This window comes from Salvia hispanica, chromosome 4 (genome assembly GCF_023119035.1).
Source record: "Salvia hispanica cultivar TCC Black 2014 chromosome 4, UniMelb_Shisp_WGS_1.0, whole genome shotgun sequence".
NCBI lineage: Eukaryota > Viridiplantae > Streptophyta > Magnoliopsida > Lamiales > Lamiaceae > Salvia > Salvia hispanica.
The window spans coordinates 9,299,080-9,317,606 of NC_062968.1; the positions used below are offsets into that span (position 1 = coordinate 9,299,080).

An 18,527-nucleotide genomic window follows, 5' to 3' on the forward strand; every position below is an offset into this window, starting at 1 on the left:
CTTTGCAAAAGAAAAAGAAGAATTTCACAACCTAGATAGGCTTTGGCTACCTATCGTGAAAGGTTGCAATGTCCATCCGCATATTTCTAAGCCTTACTGAAATAAGATGACATTGGTGTGGTATAGCACTGAACGGATCTAACAACAAGACATGTCTTTATGCTATCTACTGAAAGACTAGGTCTTGACATTGGAGAAGGCGCGAGCAATCGACGATTCTTTGGAGAATCAATATCGGTAACCCTAAACCGTAGAATTCATGTTTTAGGATTTACTTTCTTTGAGCATGAATTATTTGCGTTCTAGCATGCAATTATCTGTTTAACATGTGAATTGATTAATTGCATAATCGGTCAAATAGATCCGTATTTGATTAATTTGTGTTGTACAAGTCTTCCGCTGTGCAAGGGGCTCCAAACCACAGCAGATCTCAATACACGCCTCTAGTAGATCCGAGAAGATACTCATCATGCAATGCTGGAAGGTGCCAGGTTGATAAGGCTAATTTCATGCATCGGTTATATGGTGAAAAGCACTATATTTTACTGGGTCTAACACAGTTTTTAAGCCAGGTGTGTGACAGAATCGCTAGATCCAGGAGAAGCTGGAGGAAACGGACTAGCGAAGGAATGAAGGAAAAGTGAGCAAAATTGAAGGAAAAAAAAGAGGCTAGAAGAAGGGAGTCAATAGCTGAGGGCAACAAAGTCTATCTATACCTCGCTGGGCCCCACTTCAATGCCTATAAATAGAGGAGCATGCAACACACAACATATACGATTTTATTCCGCTCTTAGCTCACACACAACACACACACTTGGGAAATGGGAGTTCTGGGGTAGTTTAGGGTTTTAACGGGTCTCATCTTCAGAGGAAGTCCGTCGTAACACCGTCCGCGTGAGGGCGAAGATACAATCTATTTACTTTCGGTTCTTTTGCACTTATTTCGTTCGAACTTCACTTTTGGAAGTCGATTCGGTCGTTGCTGTTACTGATTATCTATGCATTTCCTTTAGTTTCTGTTATATTTGTGTTATCTCATGTTGATCTATGTTGATCCTGTTGTTTGAAGTTTTATTTCGGCAAGTTGCATGGTAATCTCTGTTTTTGTCACTTTGGTGCTTGATCTGGGGAATTTGGCGGTAGATCTGTGGTGTTGTTGTTGATCGGAGGTTGTTTGGTGATTTTGTAGTTATGGAATGTTTTTGGCCGGAGTTTGTGTCGGATGCTTGGATCCGGAGTGGATTTAGCATCCGAGGTTGGATCTGAACAGGGGAAGTCGAGTTGTGCATGGATTTTGAGTTTTCTGTTTACTTTCTGTTTTACTTCGTCTAGTAGCCGTAGATCTGCTTAGTTCGTAATTGTTTTTTTTGTTAATCACTAAAATCCAGTCTGCTCTGTTTTCCGATTACGTTTCATACATGTTTCTTCTGAGTTTTGTGCAATTAGAATTGAAGAAGATGATGTCGCTGTTAGTTAGTACTTTAGTTAGTTGTTTTCCCAGCTTTTCGTCCGTACTTGCTTTTTCAGTCATGGTCCCCACCGTCAGTTTATTTCCCAGGTCTAGGTAGTTTAGAATAGTTTCTTAGATCTAGTGATTGTCTCGATTTCATTTTACATGCATGATTTCTGTTTTGCCTAGATCTAGCTGTTAGCGTAGCAGATTTCAATTCCAAGTTTAGTCTAATTTCCTCAACCCAAAAAAATGGGTGGCAGCAGCCAACCCAAAAATAATTTCCAAATCCTTGAGCGTGTTTATTACGCATCCATCTCTGTGGGATCGATCCCTACTTCCCTGTGTTAAGTGGTTGAGGGTTTTTGAAGGTATTATGTGTGTCCGACGACCGAGCTTTTCCAACGACCAATGAGCTCCTAGACCCTGTGATCTAGTGGATTTGCTGGACCTAGGAAACTTGTTATTCTTTTCTGTGCACACAGTCTAAGCGAAAAACTCGTATCTTCGCAGGTGCATTGCACAAACCAAATGACATTCTCCTGTACGCGTATGTGCCGAACGGGCATGTAAAAGTAGTCTTCTCTTGGTCGTCGGGGTCTGCATAGATCTGGAAATACCCACTGTATCCGTCAAGGAAACAAAAATACAGCTTTCCAGCCAGTCTCTCTAGCATCTGATCAATGAAGGGTAATGGAAAATGATCATTTCTAGTGGCTTCATTCAACTTACAATAGTCGATACACATTCTCCATCCGGTCACCAGCCGAGTTGGCACCAATTCGTTTTTATCATTCTTGACCACTTGTATCCCTGACTTCTTGGGTACCACGTGGACTGGACTGACTCATTCACTATCCGGGATGGAGTAGATATTGCCTAGAGATAGCAGCTTTAAAACTTCCTTAAGAACTTCCTCCCTCATGTTCGGATTTAGCTTTCGATGTGGATCCCTACGAGCCTTTGCACCTTCTTCCAATCTGATATGGTGCATGCAAAGATCGGGACTAATTCCTACTAGGTCTGAGAGAGTCCATCCCATGGCTTTCTTGTTCCTTCTGATCACCTCCAGTACTTCCTTTTCTTGTTCCTTGGTCAAGTTGCTGTTGACGATGACTGGGAACGTCTCATTTTCCTCCAGATATGCATACTTGAGGCCCGGCGGAAGTGTTTTCAATTCCTTCTTAGGTATACTCTCCTCCTGAGGCAAGGGATTCTTTTCTGTTGCATCAGGTATCATTCCCTTCCCTAACCCAGAAGCATTTTCCATACTAGCCACATGGGCTGATCCCCTTGACCTGGCTAATTCTGGATCCCTGCAAAACTCCGAAACACCATTGGCTAGCTCTTCGTCTGTCAACTCCTTTGTGTGCATTACCTCACACCAACCTGCTACCTCTTTATCAATAGAGTGGCTCAACTCTGAATTATCAATCTGCTCCTGCATTAACTCAGTCTTAAGATATTCCTGGACCAGGGGGTTAATAACATCGATAGCATGCAAATTTTCAATATCCAAAATTTAAAAGTATATTTACCATATGAAATATTCTTTTGAGTTTGAGTTTAATATAAATGATTAAGATAAAATTATTTTTTTAATATGATATACACCATCTATTTCCTAAAAACATGAACTTTGGAAAAGGCACGAGTTTCAATGTAAATAGCAAAGTAAGGGAATTCATAGTGGTTGAGCCTATCTCACACACATCTCATAGTCTATCTTCATTTCCTCCTGCCACATCATCATTTTTATCCCATAACCTATCTCCCTGCAATGGTTGAGCCTATCTCACAAGTCATCTCATTTTCACATCATCACAACTTTTCTTTAATTTTTTGTACTTCTATATTTAATATGTTATCAAATAAATTAAATTAAAATACCAATATACTCCCTCCGTCCCATTTTAGGAGTCTCGGTTTACTACTTTTGGGTATCCCACTTTAGGAGTCCGGGTCAGAATATTCCATAATTAGTAATAGGTCCCACATTCCACTCACCTTTTTCCACTCACATTTTATTATAAAACTAATATATAAAAGTGGGACCCACATTCCACTATCTTTTTTCACCTACTTTCCTTTGTATTTCTTAAAACACGTGTCGAACTCAACCAGGACTCCTAAAGTGGAACGGAGAGAGTAATATAATATGCAATCTTCATTGTATTATAATATTGGAAAAAAAATTGCAACGAGAAGCAAACTCAAATAAGTTAATGTATGCATTGGATGATTAAAATAACGATATTTATTTTCATCATCATAACCATCAACTATCTACTATATCTCCGTCTTATTCAAGATATTCACCTTTCATTTTTAGTTTGTCTCATTCAAGATGTCCATTTTCTATATTTGAAATAAATATTTTTCTCTCATCTCTCCTTATTAATATATTCAATCACATTTTCCACTTCACTTTATCACATATAACTACTCCACCTAAAACTCCGTGTCATTTATGAACGTGGATATCTTATGTGAGACAGAAGAGCGCAGGAATACATATCAAGTAACAAGAAAAATGAAAAAGGGAACAAAAATTAAAAAATAAAAATAATAAAAAAAAGGAATAGCCGATGATCAGCTGTCTCGACTCACAATTGGCGCTGACTGGCCACCGGTCTCGGGCTCTCGGCACCCTGTCCATGGGCGATTGCTGAAGGATTGGCGGTTTGGGGAGGTGACAGAGGGCTTCTCTTCCGAGCTGATCTCCCGTCGTGTGATCGACTCTCCATAATGAATGTTCTAAGAAAGAGGAGGAAAAAATCGATAAAGTAAGAGAGAGAGAAATAGAAAAAATAGTGAAATTAAAGAAATTTTATTTTTAGAAGAAAAGGGAAATACTATTTGAGTTTATTACAAATAGTGGGGAAACTGTATTAATCCCAATTATAAATGTCAATTGAATTCCTAAACTTTCAACCGAACATCTCCTGCTCTCATTTTTTTTTTTTTCAAATCACACCCTAATTTACTGGAAAATCCTAATCCCCAAATTGAAAGAATATTGAAGTGGGTTGCATTGGGTTGAGAAAGACAAGAAGAAAATGGAAGGGAGCTCACATCTAAATCAAGTTCCAAGTGAACCTGCTGTGAAGCGTTTCAGGATTCTCTGGCGTGTTTTTCTGCTTTTCAACTTCGGTCTTGGCGGTGAGTTCCATTAGGAAAACTATGGACTTTTTTCTTGCCATTTTTAGTTTAATCAGCGATGATGTGCTGTGATTTATGTTTCAATATCGGAACTATGATTTCAGATGTATAAATTGAGAGTTTGGCTTGGTTGATTTGCTGGTTCTTCGTTTTGAAGAAAATCACGATTCAAATATTGGGTGAACTGCTAAATCAAAGTATTTTTATGACATTTTGTTTAAGCTCAATGATCTTTCAAGTATGGATGCATATCTTTGCCTATCTTGGTGTGTTTGTTGAAATATCAGTCAACAAGAGATTTAGATAGTTAGTTTTGCTTTTGGAGTGACTGATTTCTATTGGCAGTATACACTGGCTTCACATAAAAAAAATCAAGAACGAGTAATTTTGTAATTTTCCATTTTGTAACTTCCACTGGGCACTTGTCTTGATGAAGAATTCAATTTGAATGGTACCTACGGCCTCATGATTATTGATTCATGAACTAGCGGAGTTGTGATTGTTGAATTATATAGTAGTATATTAGGGATACACAAGTTAAAAGCAACTGCTATGGTGGGGGAGATTGGTAGTTTCATGAGTGTGTTATTCGTAATTATTATTCTTTGCTTCCACTGTACTGTTAAGAAAAGTGAGAGGGTGTGCCATGATTCTTTTTTTTCAACCTTACAGATATATGAGTTTATAGGACCTGGAGTATTGATAGCTTATATATGGTTGTTAACGAGTTATTATGGTAACTATTGGGGGCAAGCAATCATGTTGGTGCTAGAGCTCCTAGGCTAGTATCACCAGATATTGGGTTGTGTGTCATTATAATATGCTAATAATTATGATAGCTATGAAAAAACTATAGTCAGTCATGAGTCAACTAAGTTTGCATCCTAGAGAGTTATTTAGTTGGATAAAGAAGTTGGACCTTTCTTCTTGTCAGCAAAGGAGTATGTTTTCTGTTACTATCTTATGCTTGTATCATAAATAATTATGTTTAGCGATTTTTGTTTTGACCGGGGAGGCTGAGAGGATATCTGGATAGCATGTTGCCTAAGACTTTGTGGCCTATGAATGATCTGGAATCGAGATAAGAATTAAGGTTAATGATTATGGTTGCATTGTTTTGTTGGTAGCAGCATCAATTCCCAGAGCTAGGGAAAAACAAATTGGTGATGTTTCCGGAATTTCAGAGGTTAAAGAATGCCTGGAAGATCACATTTTTTTACGAAGGGGACTCATGTTTTACATTCTTATAAGACTCTGTGCCATTAAGGAAATGACCCCACAAAAACAAAATGACAACAGTGTGGTTGGAAATAGTTAGATGATTTATCATAGAAGTGATAGAGCTATAGAAGAGACTGCGGCATGAGTGTAATTATTGTGATTTATAACATGAACACTCATGTTTCCGGATGATATACTGATCTAATATCATTAAATAAAATAACACTTGACCATTACCTCAGACTAACTGGCTTGTTTTGCTTGTCTACTGCAACTGACTCCTCTTGTCAGTCAGATTGTTTTCGTGCAAGTTCCATGTTGTGATCACTTTTCTAGACCAACTTGTTCTCGTGTCTTTGTGCTCTTGATTTTACACTTATACGAAGCCCTTGATGCTCAGAGGGATCTGATATTTATTCATTTTTGTATTTGCAGGGTACATGTTTGCACAGGGTGGTAAGAAAGAAAGAGCGGAGAAAAAAGCCATAGAAGAGCCTCCTCCTGCCCCTCCGACCACAGTGACTGCCCCTGCCCAAGAAGAGCCCATAATCATCACTCCTCCTGTCGAAAGGCCCGTGCCTGTGCGGCCACCGGTTCCCGCGGATCAGCAACGTGAGATCTTCAAGTGGATATTGGAGGAGAAAAGAAAGGTTAAACCTCAAAATCGACAAGAGAAGAAGCGTACTGATGAAGAGAAAGCGATTCTTAAAGAGTTCATCCGTTCAGAGACAGTCCCAAAGATTTGATGTCCAGTGACTAACTTGTTGTGCTTGCTGCTTGTCATTAGATAGACTCTGTAATTTTGTAAGCATTCAAAACATCTTCATCATTTGCATTTGACTTGTAAGAAAATCACAATTTTATTGACCTGAAAAATTGTTTAATTCTTTTGTTAATTGAATGTGTATCCATCAATCGAGAATTGACTGTGTATTTATCATCTGATTTGTTCTTTTTATAACAATTTGCAATTTAACTTCTTTCTTGCTTTTCAACCCATACTTTTGTTTACCATGAGGTTTCCATATTATTAGGAGTAATAGTTGGATGTAGGTATTTAAGATTCCACTATTACATCAGGGGCAGGTGCATTAAATGCATATTTGTTAAACAATGATAACATGTCACAAAATTCAAGTTGCAATATGACAAAACAAAAAGGAAATCAGGGGGCAAGCTACTCATCATCTTTGAATTGAATCAATATGGTATGAGAATTGCCACATTAGTGTAATACAAAGTTTGCATATTATTGTGTTATACACAAATTACTAAAAAGTTTTCTTTGATCTACAAGTTACTAGTATATCTACTTTGCATTCCAGTTAATATTAACAAAAGAATATCACTGAAAACTCAAATACTCAGTCCCTACATTTTGACATAGTATGAGTTTTAACGAGTATAATAAGTACTATGAGTTAGCGGAATGCGAAGTCTATTTACCTATAGGGATGAAAACAAGGTGACCACTTCGCAATCACTCATCCCGTGGACGCCAAATTCCCGATGATTATGCTATAACTGGCTCGCGAAAGCCACATAATCGCCATCTCTCACCACCTCAATATCATCAATCTCTGCTCCTTTTTGGTTCAACACTCTCACAAAGGGAGCACCATATCTCTTTACACCAATCTCCTTCAGTTCCTCAAAGCTACGAGGGCGCAACACGAGCTTCCCAGCAACATCTCCCTTCTCCGGGCAGGTGATCGTGACCCGGGCAGCAGGTGCCACCGGGGACAACAATGCATCGTCCCCGGTCTGCGCAGCTGCCCTCATGATCCCAAACAGAGAGTTGTTGTAGTTGCTGGTTCTTCTCCGCCTCGTCGTCGTCCGAGACCTGATCCATGATCCGTCCGCGTGATTCACAGGTAACATGATCGGATCGCTCTTGAATCTCCCCAAGAAACGGGCGCCATTGGGCCGTGCTTTCTCGTCAGCATCGCTCTTGACTCTGTTATACGAGGCGAAGAGCTCCTTGATGTCGTCGTGGCCCTTCTGGTCGGCTAGTTCCCTCGACGTGAGGCCGTTTTCATCCGCGAGGTCCAAGTCAGCGCCTTGGTCGAGGAGAAATTTGACCATTTCAAGGTTGCCTTGACAAACAGCGATGTGAAGCGCTTGGCGGCCATCATGGTTCGGCCAGGTCACGTCCCCATCGCGACAGACGATTTCTTTAAGAAGATCCAAGTCGTTGTTCTCTGCCGCTGTGCAAGAAAACATGCCTATGTCACCAGAGGACAATTTGGCACCGTTGTCGGAGAGTAGCTTGATGACCGGTTTATGGTCCCCGAGCATGGCTTCCCACAGTGGTACACTTCCTTCTGAATCTGTTGAAGAGATTAGATGAGAAGTGGAATTGAGCATTAACAACTTTATATTGACTAATTACCTCTGCAGTTGGGATCAGCCCCAGAGTTGAGCAAAAGAAGCACACAATTTTCATTTCCTTGAGATGCTGCAATGTGCTGAGCATGATGAAGAAAGGTGTTTTAGAGGCGAGCTAAATGAAATTTGGTTAATTAAATCGAAATTGTACTCACCAGAGCTGTTCTTCCGTTATTGTCTGATTCATTTGGATCAATACCTCTCTTCAACAAATGACGCATCAACGATTCGTCTCCTCTAAGTGCTGCAAAACATAGGGTGAGGGGCAGATCCTTTCTTCCGTGTGCAATCATATTCTCGATATCCAACAAAATCCCCTCCATTATCGGGTCCTTCGCTTCCTTCAAATGCTACAAACACCATAGATTTCATTGCTTAAATGTATGTAAGCCAAATGTCATCTAAACTATTGAAGAAACACTCAGTTCTAGTAATTCTTTGTTGTTTCTGTAGTATGTGCAGAAACACATTTGTATGATGAATATCATATCCAATGTAATGTGTATATATATATATACCTGCAAAAGGTTATTCATGATTATTGTCCCATCTCCAACATTGGCTTGAAGAATGTTCAGAAATGTAGTGCGGTTCAGCCGTAATAGCTGAGTTAACTTTTTTGTTCTCACGGTGAACAATTGAGGCCTATAACAAAGTACACCAATCTCGCCACAAAGCTCACCGGTTCGTGCCTCGCCAACAACCTGCATTGTTGTCACAACCAAGATCAGTCTTCTTGTGGGTATAGACATTTATATTCACAAATATATATTGAACCCATTAAACAAACTTACATTTGGAACTCCATTTTTCATGACTATTAGCTCCTGAAAAAGGATAATGAGAAAAAAAAGAAAATAATTTCCACATGTTAAACAAAACATAGTGCATAATGAATGAGAAATTTAGAGATCAACTTTATGGATCCATTTTTTTACCACTGCCCCATTGACCAGAATATAAAAGTCTGTTGGCGCTTCATTCTGCAAGATCACATCTTCATTGGGAGCGAAATATTCTGCCCTCATCTCAGAAACCTATAAAAGAGTGGCATATGAGAGTGATGCAAGTGGTGAAGAAAAAAATGATTAATTAATTCTAAAATGTTATAATGAATTTACCAGCTGAAAGAGCAAGTCATTGGAGACTTCACGAAACAAGTAGACCCTATTAACCAAATGGTGGAAAAGGTAGTGCGAGATACTCGACCTAATTGCCTTTGGAAGTGAATCGAGCGTGTCTTGTCTTTGAAGCCCCTCTGAGTCAGTTCTAAACTTCAACGACAAATGCGATATCATCTGCTCTTGAAGGCGAGAAGGCAGTTGGTTCCTTTGTGCAAAACTCGTAGCAGCTTGAATTGTATCCCTCTATTTTTACATAAAAAAAATTGATTACAAAAATCAGTAATCTGACCCAATACTCATAGAAAACAACTTGATATGTTTCGATTGAAGTGACTTACATAATGTCTGGTCTTACTATCAACAAAAAGATATGTGCTTCTGTCCAAGTAAGCTACGAAGAATGTGAGGATGATATCAATTGCGAAGAATCCATTAACAACATTGTCCAAAATAGACATAGGCCTCCTTGGTCTATCAAGAAACCCAAGCTCAAATGGAGACGCCCATGCCGTGTAGATAACCAAAATAACCAGAAACGCTTCCCAAACCCTGTCATATCAATCCAAGCCTAATGTGTTTTCAGTAAAAGAAAATTATTCTTTACATTTTACAAGCTATGTATAAATTTCAAGTTTAAACTACAAAAGCAAAACTACAAATAAAGTTGTTTATGCAAGAAAATGGTCTGTAAAATGCCATATTCCAAGAAAACTGAAACCAAAACCATAAATAATACTCCTTCCGTCCCTAGAAAAGTATTAACATTTGGTTCGGACAAGTTTTAATGGATAACTGGTAAAATAAAAAAGAGAGAGAAAAATAAAAAGTTTTTAAAGTATTGTCAGTGGAGAATGGATCTCATAAGTTTCCAAAATTAAAAAGTTCATTTTTTCAGTCGGACTAAAAAAAAAAGAGTTCAAGCTTTTCGGAGTGAGTAGCAAGAGATTTATGAGATTTAAGAGATTTTTCAAAAAAAAAAAATTGAAATAAAAAATAAATAAAATTAATTTACAGAAATATAACAAATTTTCAAAAAGAATATTTTTATTATAATAATATTTTTTAATAACAATCCAAAATTCTAAAATTTTAACTAATAAAATAACAATATACTACTAACTCTGGCCCTGAAAATTTGATACAGTTTACTATTTTGGTCCGTCCCTGAAAATTTGATACACTTCACTTTTACCATTTTTTGCAATAGACCCCATATTCCACTAACTCATTCTTCCTCACATTTTATTATAAAACTAATACTTTAAAAGTAGGACCCACATCCCACCAACTTTTTCAACTCACTTTCTATTATATTTCTTAAAACCCGTGTCGGATCAAAGTGTAACAAATTTTGGGGGACGGATAGTTCATGGAAATATTATGTAGTATGTATTTATATAGTTGTGACGGCAGGCAGGCAGGCAGTTATGAGCAGATTCAAGGAAAGGTCATTATGACTAAACAAATCAATTTCTTTTATAATGTTCCTACAGCCACATATCTGTTGGTTGGGCTTTTTTTTTTTCTTTAATCTTTTCTTTTTGCATTTTTTGTTCACTTTTCGGAACCCTTGGCCCACAACCTTATAAAATTTTAGTATGTTTTAATTACAGATCGATAATTCCTAATGACCAATTACTATTAATTAAAATTAAATGTTAAAACATTGTACAATGATAAGGAAGAGTTTACATTATTTAGTAAGGTAGATTGAAACTTTAGCTAGGGTTATTATATTTATAAGGCTCTTGATAATTTCAACTTTTTGAGATAACTTACTTACGTACTTCTTATTGAATAATAAATCATTGTACGTATTTAAGTTCATAACACAAATAAAGAAAACAAACAATAAAATGTAATTCAATTGCTGGTAAGATATTTGCTCTAGTTAATAAATACACATTCATGTAATCATGTTGTTCTTTTTTCCATTTTTTCTATCATTCTATTTTTGTTAGTTTTCATCTTTAAGTTTCCATTTTTTATTATTTTTTTTCTTTTTAATTTCTTAAATTTAAGGTGTACTACTATTTTGTGTTGTGAATTTAAAAGAAAAATATTTTTATGTTATTTGCAAATTTTATTATGTACTCTATCCATCCTCTATTAAATGCTGCAACTATACAAATTTAGAATATCCACAAAACAAAATATTAAATTTTATTTTTACTATTTTTGTAAACAGATCTCAAAATCCAATAATTTATTCGATTCATATTTATTATATAATTTATAAGATGTGTCATTACGAGGGTGTCGAGGGTGTCGAGGGAGGGCCATAGCTATCTAACAATTTTGAAAAAATATAAAATTTTTATAATATTATAAAAAATATTCTCTCCATCCCAAGGTAGTTGAGACATTCTTTTGGGCACGAGATTATTTAAGAAATGTACTCTCTCCGTTTCACTCAAGATGTCCACTTTTCCATTTTAGTTTGTCCAACTCAAGATGTCCACTTTTCATATTTGAAAATAAATCCATATTTTCTTTCTCCTCATTAAAATATCCAACTATTCTTTTTTTTTCTCACTATTTACTACACCTAATAAGTAACAATTCCTCCTAAAATTTAGTGTCATTCAAGAATATGGACATCATAAATGGAACAGGTGGAATATAAAATTAGAACATTAAACTATATGTTCAGTGAAATCAAAGAAAATTCTATAACTCATGGGTCAAAATTCCAAATTACTTGAAACTAATATATTTATAAGATGTATATATTGTGGATCTTAATTTTTTTATGATTTTCTTGAAGCAATGTCATATTATACGCATTTCACTCATATTTTATTATTGAATTAATATATGCTAAAACTAATTAAGAATATTGAATTTTTTTACTTTTTATAATAATTATGATTCACATTGTATTACTTTTCTCACTCATTTTTTTTTATAAAGAGAAATAATTTTTAAAAATTTACTCTTTTATAATGATAAATATATTTCTAAAATTCGTATTAATAACGGAGAGAATAAAATGTAGTTGTCACTTCACATGCATGTTATCGTGCCATTTGCAAAGTTATAATAGTAGTAATAAGGAAATAGTACCCACCACTTTAGCTCTCCAATTGCCATTTTCTTAGTTTCGCCTACCAATATATGCCATTCTCTATGCTTTTTTTTGTTATTCGTTCTTTTATATAAATTAATTTATAAATTAAGACCGCCTTTCAATATCAGTATTTTTGTTGTTTATATGTCTAACTTCCCGAATCTTATTTCTACAAGTTGTCATGACATGTCTTGTACGTTTTCTCTTTTGCAATTACTCCAAAAATGTATTATATCAGAGTTGAAATAATCGAGGTTTCCAAATGCTACATGTAAATAACAAATGACATTTTCTTGTTACATCGTTTTTGTAAGTTGGAATCCGTGAAACACAAAGGGAAAATGAACTTATATTTTGTTTTAGAGTGAATTATATTGTAGCTTCTTGGATAATTTGGTTCTAATGTTTTCGGTCACTGAGTAATTTTATTAGAACTAATTAATTCTTGGACATATGGTATAACAGCACCTCCAGCGGCGCCCTTCCCGTCGCCCTTCGAAGAGGCTTCTGGGAAGGGCGTCGAGGACGTCCGCCGTTGAGGCATGGAGAGGCGGACGCGGACGTACCCTGAGGACACGGGAAGGGTGGGCAGACATTCGCCATTATGACAACACGCGAACGTCCGGCATGGACGTCCGCCATTTTAATTATAAAAAAAAAACTCTATATATACTGTGATGGTTCTGGCAGCGGAAGCGATCGCATAAATAACAATCACATAATAATCAGATCTATTTAGCAGATTATTTAGACAAAACCTATTCGCGTAATTATCACATGTATCATGCTCATAACTTGAATTAATCATGCTTTAAGAATAATGAAACCTAAAACATGCTTTTCTACGGAGTAGATAAATACCTAATTAATTCTCCAAAGAATTGAAGATGAATAGCTTCTTCTCCACGTGATGCTTTGAGTACTAGACCACAAATCTTCTCTCTGGTTCCCGAACTGTATCCCAATATCAGTGTGAGCTAATCTTACTAGAATACTAGGACTTAAATAAAGAAGACGAGGAAGAAATCCTTTTTGGAATATGAGAGGAATTCGAAATTCTCTTCAGCTTAGGGCTGAAAATTTCGAAAATTACAATAATTAAAAATTTGTGTTGTTTCTGTCTCCTTTATTCTCCTATTTATATTAAGTTCTTTTTGGGCCCAGACAGGGATCTATGGAAGGTTTTGGATATGGGCTCATCCAATTTACTTTTTACTAATTAAATTGAACCCACAATTTAATATAAGTTATAATTGGAATATTACGAGCAGCCACTACAGAAGTAATATTGAACTCTCCCCATCCAAATCCGAAATTACAAGTAATCCGGGTTTCCGTTTAACTTTCATTTCCCGTGCTTAAGATTAAAATGTCCATTAATTAATTAATGTCTGCTACTGACGTAATTAATCAACTTCTTATTAATTCCAAGAGTGGACTTAGCATGAAACACTTATTTATTATTCATAGAGTAATCAAACTCCAACTAGCTAGGTTCCGAATAATAAAACCTTGTTTCGCGCTCCTCTTAAGGACATTATCAAACGAGACTCTCCTCGTGCACGATTCAATATAATAGCAATCCTAGCACCGCTAGATATTGATCACCACTACCCAATATATCGGGATAATTGGGTTACGAAAAACCCGCACCATTTGATAAGTCAAAGTAGTGCATAATCAATACCGTATGCTCAATGCTAACCTACATTGATTAAGAAACAAATATTATCAAGACCTCGCTTTTCAGTAGATAGCCCAAGGCAAGTCTTGCTGTTAGATCCGTTCAGTGCTATACCACACCAATGTCATCTTATTTCAGTAAGGCTTAGAAATATGCGGACTGACATTGCAACCTTTCTCGATGGATAGTCAAATTCCATCTAGGTTGTGAAATTCATCTTTTTCTTTGTTTAGAACTGACCGTGTTACCTTAAAGTGGACGACGCCCACAACCGGTCTACTAAAACAAAGACTTAGACTTTGTTAGGTTAACTTATACATTTAAACATGCATTAACATCCATTAAATGTAAAACATAACAACATTATGACAAAAATAATCTTTTTTATTCCTTGGAAAATAAAATAAGAGTTTTACAGTATTCAATCACTCGAAACGTGATTTCTAGTATACAAACTCTAACATACGGCTCGTTGCAAACTCTGTATATACAATTTTTTTAAAAACTCTAACGCATGTATTATTGTCGGAAATTAAGACATAAAACAAAAACATATCATACCGTCGGGACCCCCGTTCAGCTAGCGGCAAACTATAGAGATTCAAGGCATAACATGTACTTTTTTTAGTTTAAATATGTATGCTTTTTTTTAAATAAAATCGTTGCATTTTCCCCGTCCGATTCCATATCGAAATTTTAGTTATGTAACGTAAATTGAATATTTGTGAATTTTTTTTATTGGGAGAAGTCCGCGCGGGAACGGCAATGGGAAGGGCGGATTGTGCAGTGGGAAGTCCTTATAACGTGGCAGGAGGTGTTTTTGGGAAGGGTGACGGGAAGTCCGTCCCATTGGAGATGCTCTAACCAAACTGAAGAGACTTTTGCACTATTTTATAGATATTTTTATCCTTTTAGCTATTTTTTTTAAATGAGGACAAAATTATCTATTGCTATATACGGGATTGATCAATTGCTAACTCACTTTCTAGTTGCTAACTACAACTAATTTAATTTTCGTTTTTATTAATTAAATCGAAAAAGATAAAAAAAAAACTACCAAATTAGAGTTTTGGATGAAATGTCAATATAGTGTTTTGAAAATATTAACACAATGCTTTGAGAATGTCAACACACTGCTTTAAGAATGACATTCTACATGTATTATATTTACATATTTAAATATACTATGTTGACATTTGTTGATGTACGAAAAAATTGAAAATTTTCAAAAAAAATTCAATTTTTGACATCGGAACATATGCAAGTGAGATCTCGTTAGAATCCTTATGAAATTATCTGTAATTTGATATATGTTGTGGGAAAAAAATTTAAATCGAGAATGATATATGCGTTTTAAAGTTATGGGATATTTTTCAAAAGTTAGTTACAAATAATTTGTTGTAAATTGACCTTAATACCCTTATTGACGTTTTTTGTTGATCGTATTGACATTTCGAGGCTGATGATCTAGGCCCTTGATTTGAATATCTAAGGGCTATTATTTAATTGTAGATCTAAGGGCTATTATTTAATTGTAGTTAGCAATTAAGTATTGAGTTAGCAATATAACACTCCCCTTGCTATATATATGTATCCACTAATATGGAGTGAGTGTGTTATATTGTTAACTCTCTCTTAAATTGCTAACTACAACTAAATGATAGACATTGGATCATTAAATCAAGGTATAAGATCATTCGTCTACAAATATCAATATGATGAAAAAAAAATACCAATTGGGGTATTAATGTCAATTAACAAAAAGTTTGTTATAACTAACTTCTAAAAATTATCTCCAAACTTTAAATGATTATAACTATCTCAATTTATATTATTTTTTTACACAAAATATATCAAATTAAAGATAATTTTATAAGGATTCTAACGAGATCTCACTTGCATGCGTTCCGATGTCAAAATTTGAAGGAAAAAAAAATTGAATTTTCGTATTTTTATTGTAGCTGATTAATGTCAACGTACTTATGGTAATATGTCAATACAATGCATATACAATGTCAATGCTAAATTGTGTTGATATATTTCAATTAATCGTATTGATATGTTTAATACACTATATTGACATTTTGATCTACAACCTAATTTTAGTAGTTTTTTCTCTTTTTAAATTTAAATAATAATAAAACAAAAGTTTTGTAGACCACTTGAATTTTACAAATTTTATGATTTTAAAGTAGTTGTAATTAGCAATTAAAGAATGAATTAGCAAGGGTTACATGAAATTATATTAAATACTTAATCGAATACATTCTTTGTGATTTTGATTTTGGACAATTTTCACTTTTTTTTTTTTCTTTTTGCTTCTTTCTTCTTTTTCACTTTTGTTAATTCTTTCTTCTTCTTATTTTGTACTCCTTCCAAAAATATGAATGTGAAATATCATAAAATATCAAGGTAAAATTGAAATACTCCTATATGATTGTGTTATTATTGTTTTTATATACCTATGAATCTAAAATCCTAAATGAACGAGTGATTATTGGATTAAGTCGTAAACTATTTTATTTGAACAAAAAATTGCCTTAAACTTTCATTATATCAATAAAATAATGAAAAAACCATTAAATCATATTAACAATAATATTATCATAAAAGTAAATATACAAAAGTGTTAATAATCATAACTAAAATCTATACATAAAAATTAAAAGGGCATGAATTAGTTGATAATTCACCTATTTATTGGACATCTTTTTTAATTAGGCTAATTATTGATTGAATATGCTTAATTGATTTGTGATTATAAATTTTAATATTAATTAATTTATTTCAATTTTATATTCTGAGATTAAAAGGTAAAAAAGAAAAAAAGAAGAAATAATTAGAAAAAGAGAAACTAAAATTACAAAGAATATACCCTAGTATTTAATATCATTTCAGGTACCCTTTGAATGAAACATATTAATGGATAGAGTGAACTACATAATGGTACATGATCTTTCACTTTCGCATATAAATGATACATGAACTCTTATTTTATATCGTTTTTGGTATCTATAAATCACATTTTTGGTACCTGATGCAATTTTGACCCCAAAATGCCCTTTAAAAAAGTACATATTTCCATTTGTATCATTAAGGTTATTTTGGGCATAAAAAACTAAGTACCAAAAGTGATATTATAATTTCTTCACTCATTCTTCTCACTCTTTTTACTATTATTATTAATCAATATTAAATTATTATTTTGATGTTATAAATTAATAATTAATTTATTTTTTAATATCATTCAAATATACTTAATTATAGTTATAGTTATAATTATATTTAATTATTGTAATAATATTATTGTTATAATACTAAAAATTAATAATAATAATAATAATAATAATAATAATAATTTATAATTATATTTAATTATTGTTATAATATTATTATTATTATTATTATTATTATTATTATTTTATATTAAATTAATAACTAATCAATATAATCTTAATAAAAATTTAAAATTATGAATTATATTCATAATGATATTAAGAGTTGAATATTTTTAGTTAGGTGTTTCAACCATAAAATGAGTATAAAACAATTCAATACAAAATATTTAATTGATTTAAATATTTTAAATAATTAATTTAATTAGGTATTTTGTTCTTGATTTATATTATGAATGCAATTAGATGTATGTATAAAACACTAAAAAGAAAGAAGAAAAAGAAGAGAAAAGAAAAGAGAGCAAACATAAACTAATGAGAAAAAGAAAGAAGAAAAAGAAGAGAAAAGAAAAGAGAGCAAACATAAACTAATGAGAAAAAGAAAGAAGAAAGGAAGATAAAATACTAAAAAGAAATTAGAAAATGAAGAAAAAGGAAAGAAGGAGAAACTAAAGAAGAAAAAAAGAAATAAGAAATGAAGAAAAAAATAATCACATGTTTGGTATACTATTTAATGGAAATTTCCAAAATTATCCTCCATAACAAAATAATCACAAATTTGGTACCTAGGATTATTTTTGTTACTGGGTACCAAAAACGATATACAATAAAGATCAGGTACCATTTGCGTGCGAAAGTAAAAGATCAGATATCATTTATGTAGTTCACTCTAATGGATATATAATCGATGAACAATTCTGCCCTAACATTAAAGCACATTTTGAATCATTTGATATTTTCGGTTCAAATTGGTTGACTACATTTTATGGATGTATCCATTCATTTTAATACTATGCTAATATAAGTATGAACAGAATGGTACATAAAATTAAATCTTATACTTTGCAATTCATGGATATGAGTTCTGTAAATACTGTTACCATTGACTCTGAAATAATATAGTATTAAAATGAATAATTTATTTCGAAAAATAAAAAATAATTATTAAAAGAGTTATAACATGAAAAGTTATTTAGCTTATTTTAAACTTTTTATAGAATTACAGTAAATAGTAAACAGAGTGGCTCTCTTT

General features: G+C 33.7%; 2 protein-coding genes across 2 annotated transcripts; one reads left to right on the top strand and one right to left on the bottom strand.

Annotated features, from left to right (window-relative positions):
- Positions 1–4,391: 4,391 nt before the first annotated feature.
- On the top strand, positions 4,392–6,729 carry LOC125219790. Its single transcript, XM_048121857.1, has 2 exons — positions 4,392–4,612; positions 6,269–6,729. Exons 1-2 carry the CDS (start codon positions 4,510–4,512, stop codon positions 6,577–6,579), a joined length of 414 nt encoding a protein of 137 aa, XP_047977814.1. The 5' UTR covers positions 4,392–4,509; the 3' UTR covers positions 6,580–6,729.
- Positions 6,730–6,998: 269 nt separating this feature from the next.
- Positions 6,999–12,438, bottom strand: LOC125220317 (potassium channel AKT1-like). The gene is made up of 9 exons (XM_048122476.1): positions 12,416–12,438; positions 9,684–9,894; positions 9,343–9,588; positions 9,160–9,258; positions 9,016–9,048; positions 8,740–8,925; positions 8,377–8,571; positions 8,226–8,301; positions 6,999–8,163 (listed from the first exon to the last, which is right to left on the bottom strand). Exons 1-9 carry the CDS (start codon positions 12,436–12,438, stop codon positions 7,352–7,354), a joined length of 1,881 nt encoding a protein of 626 aa, XP_047978433.1. The 3' UTR covers positions 6,999–7,351.
- Positions 12,439–18,527: the final 6,089 nt, after the last annotated feature.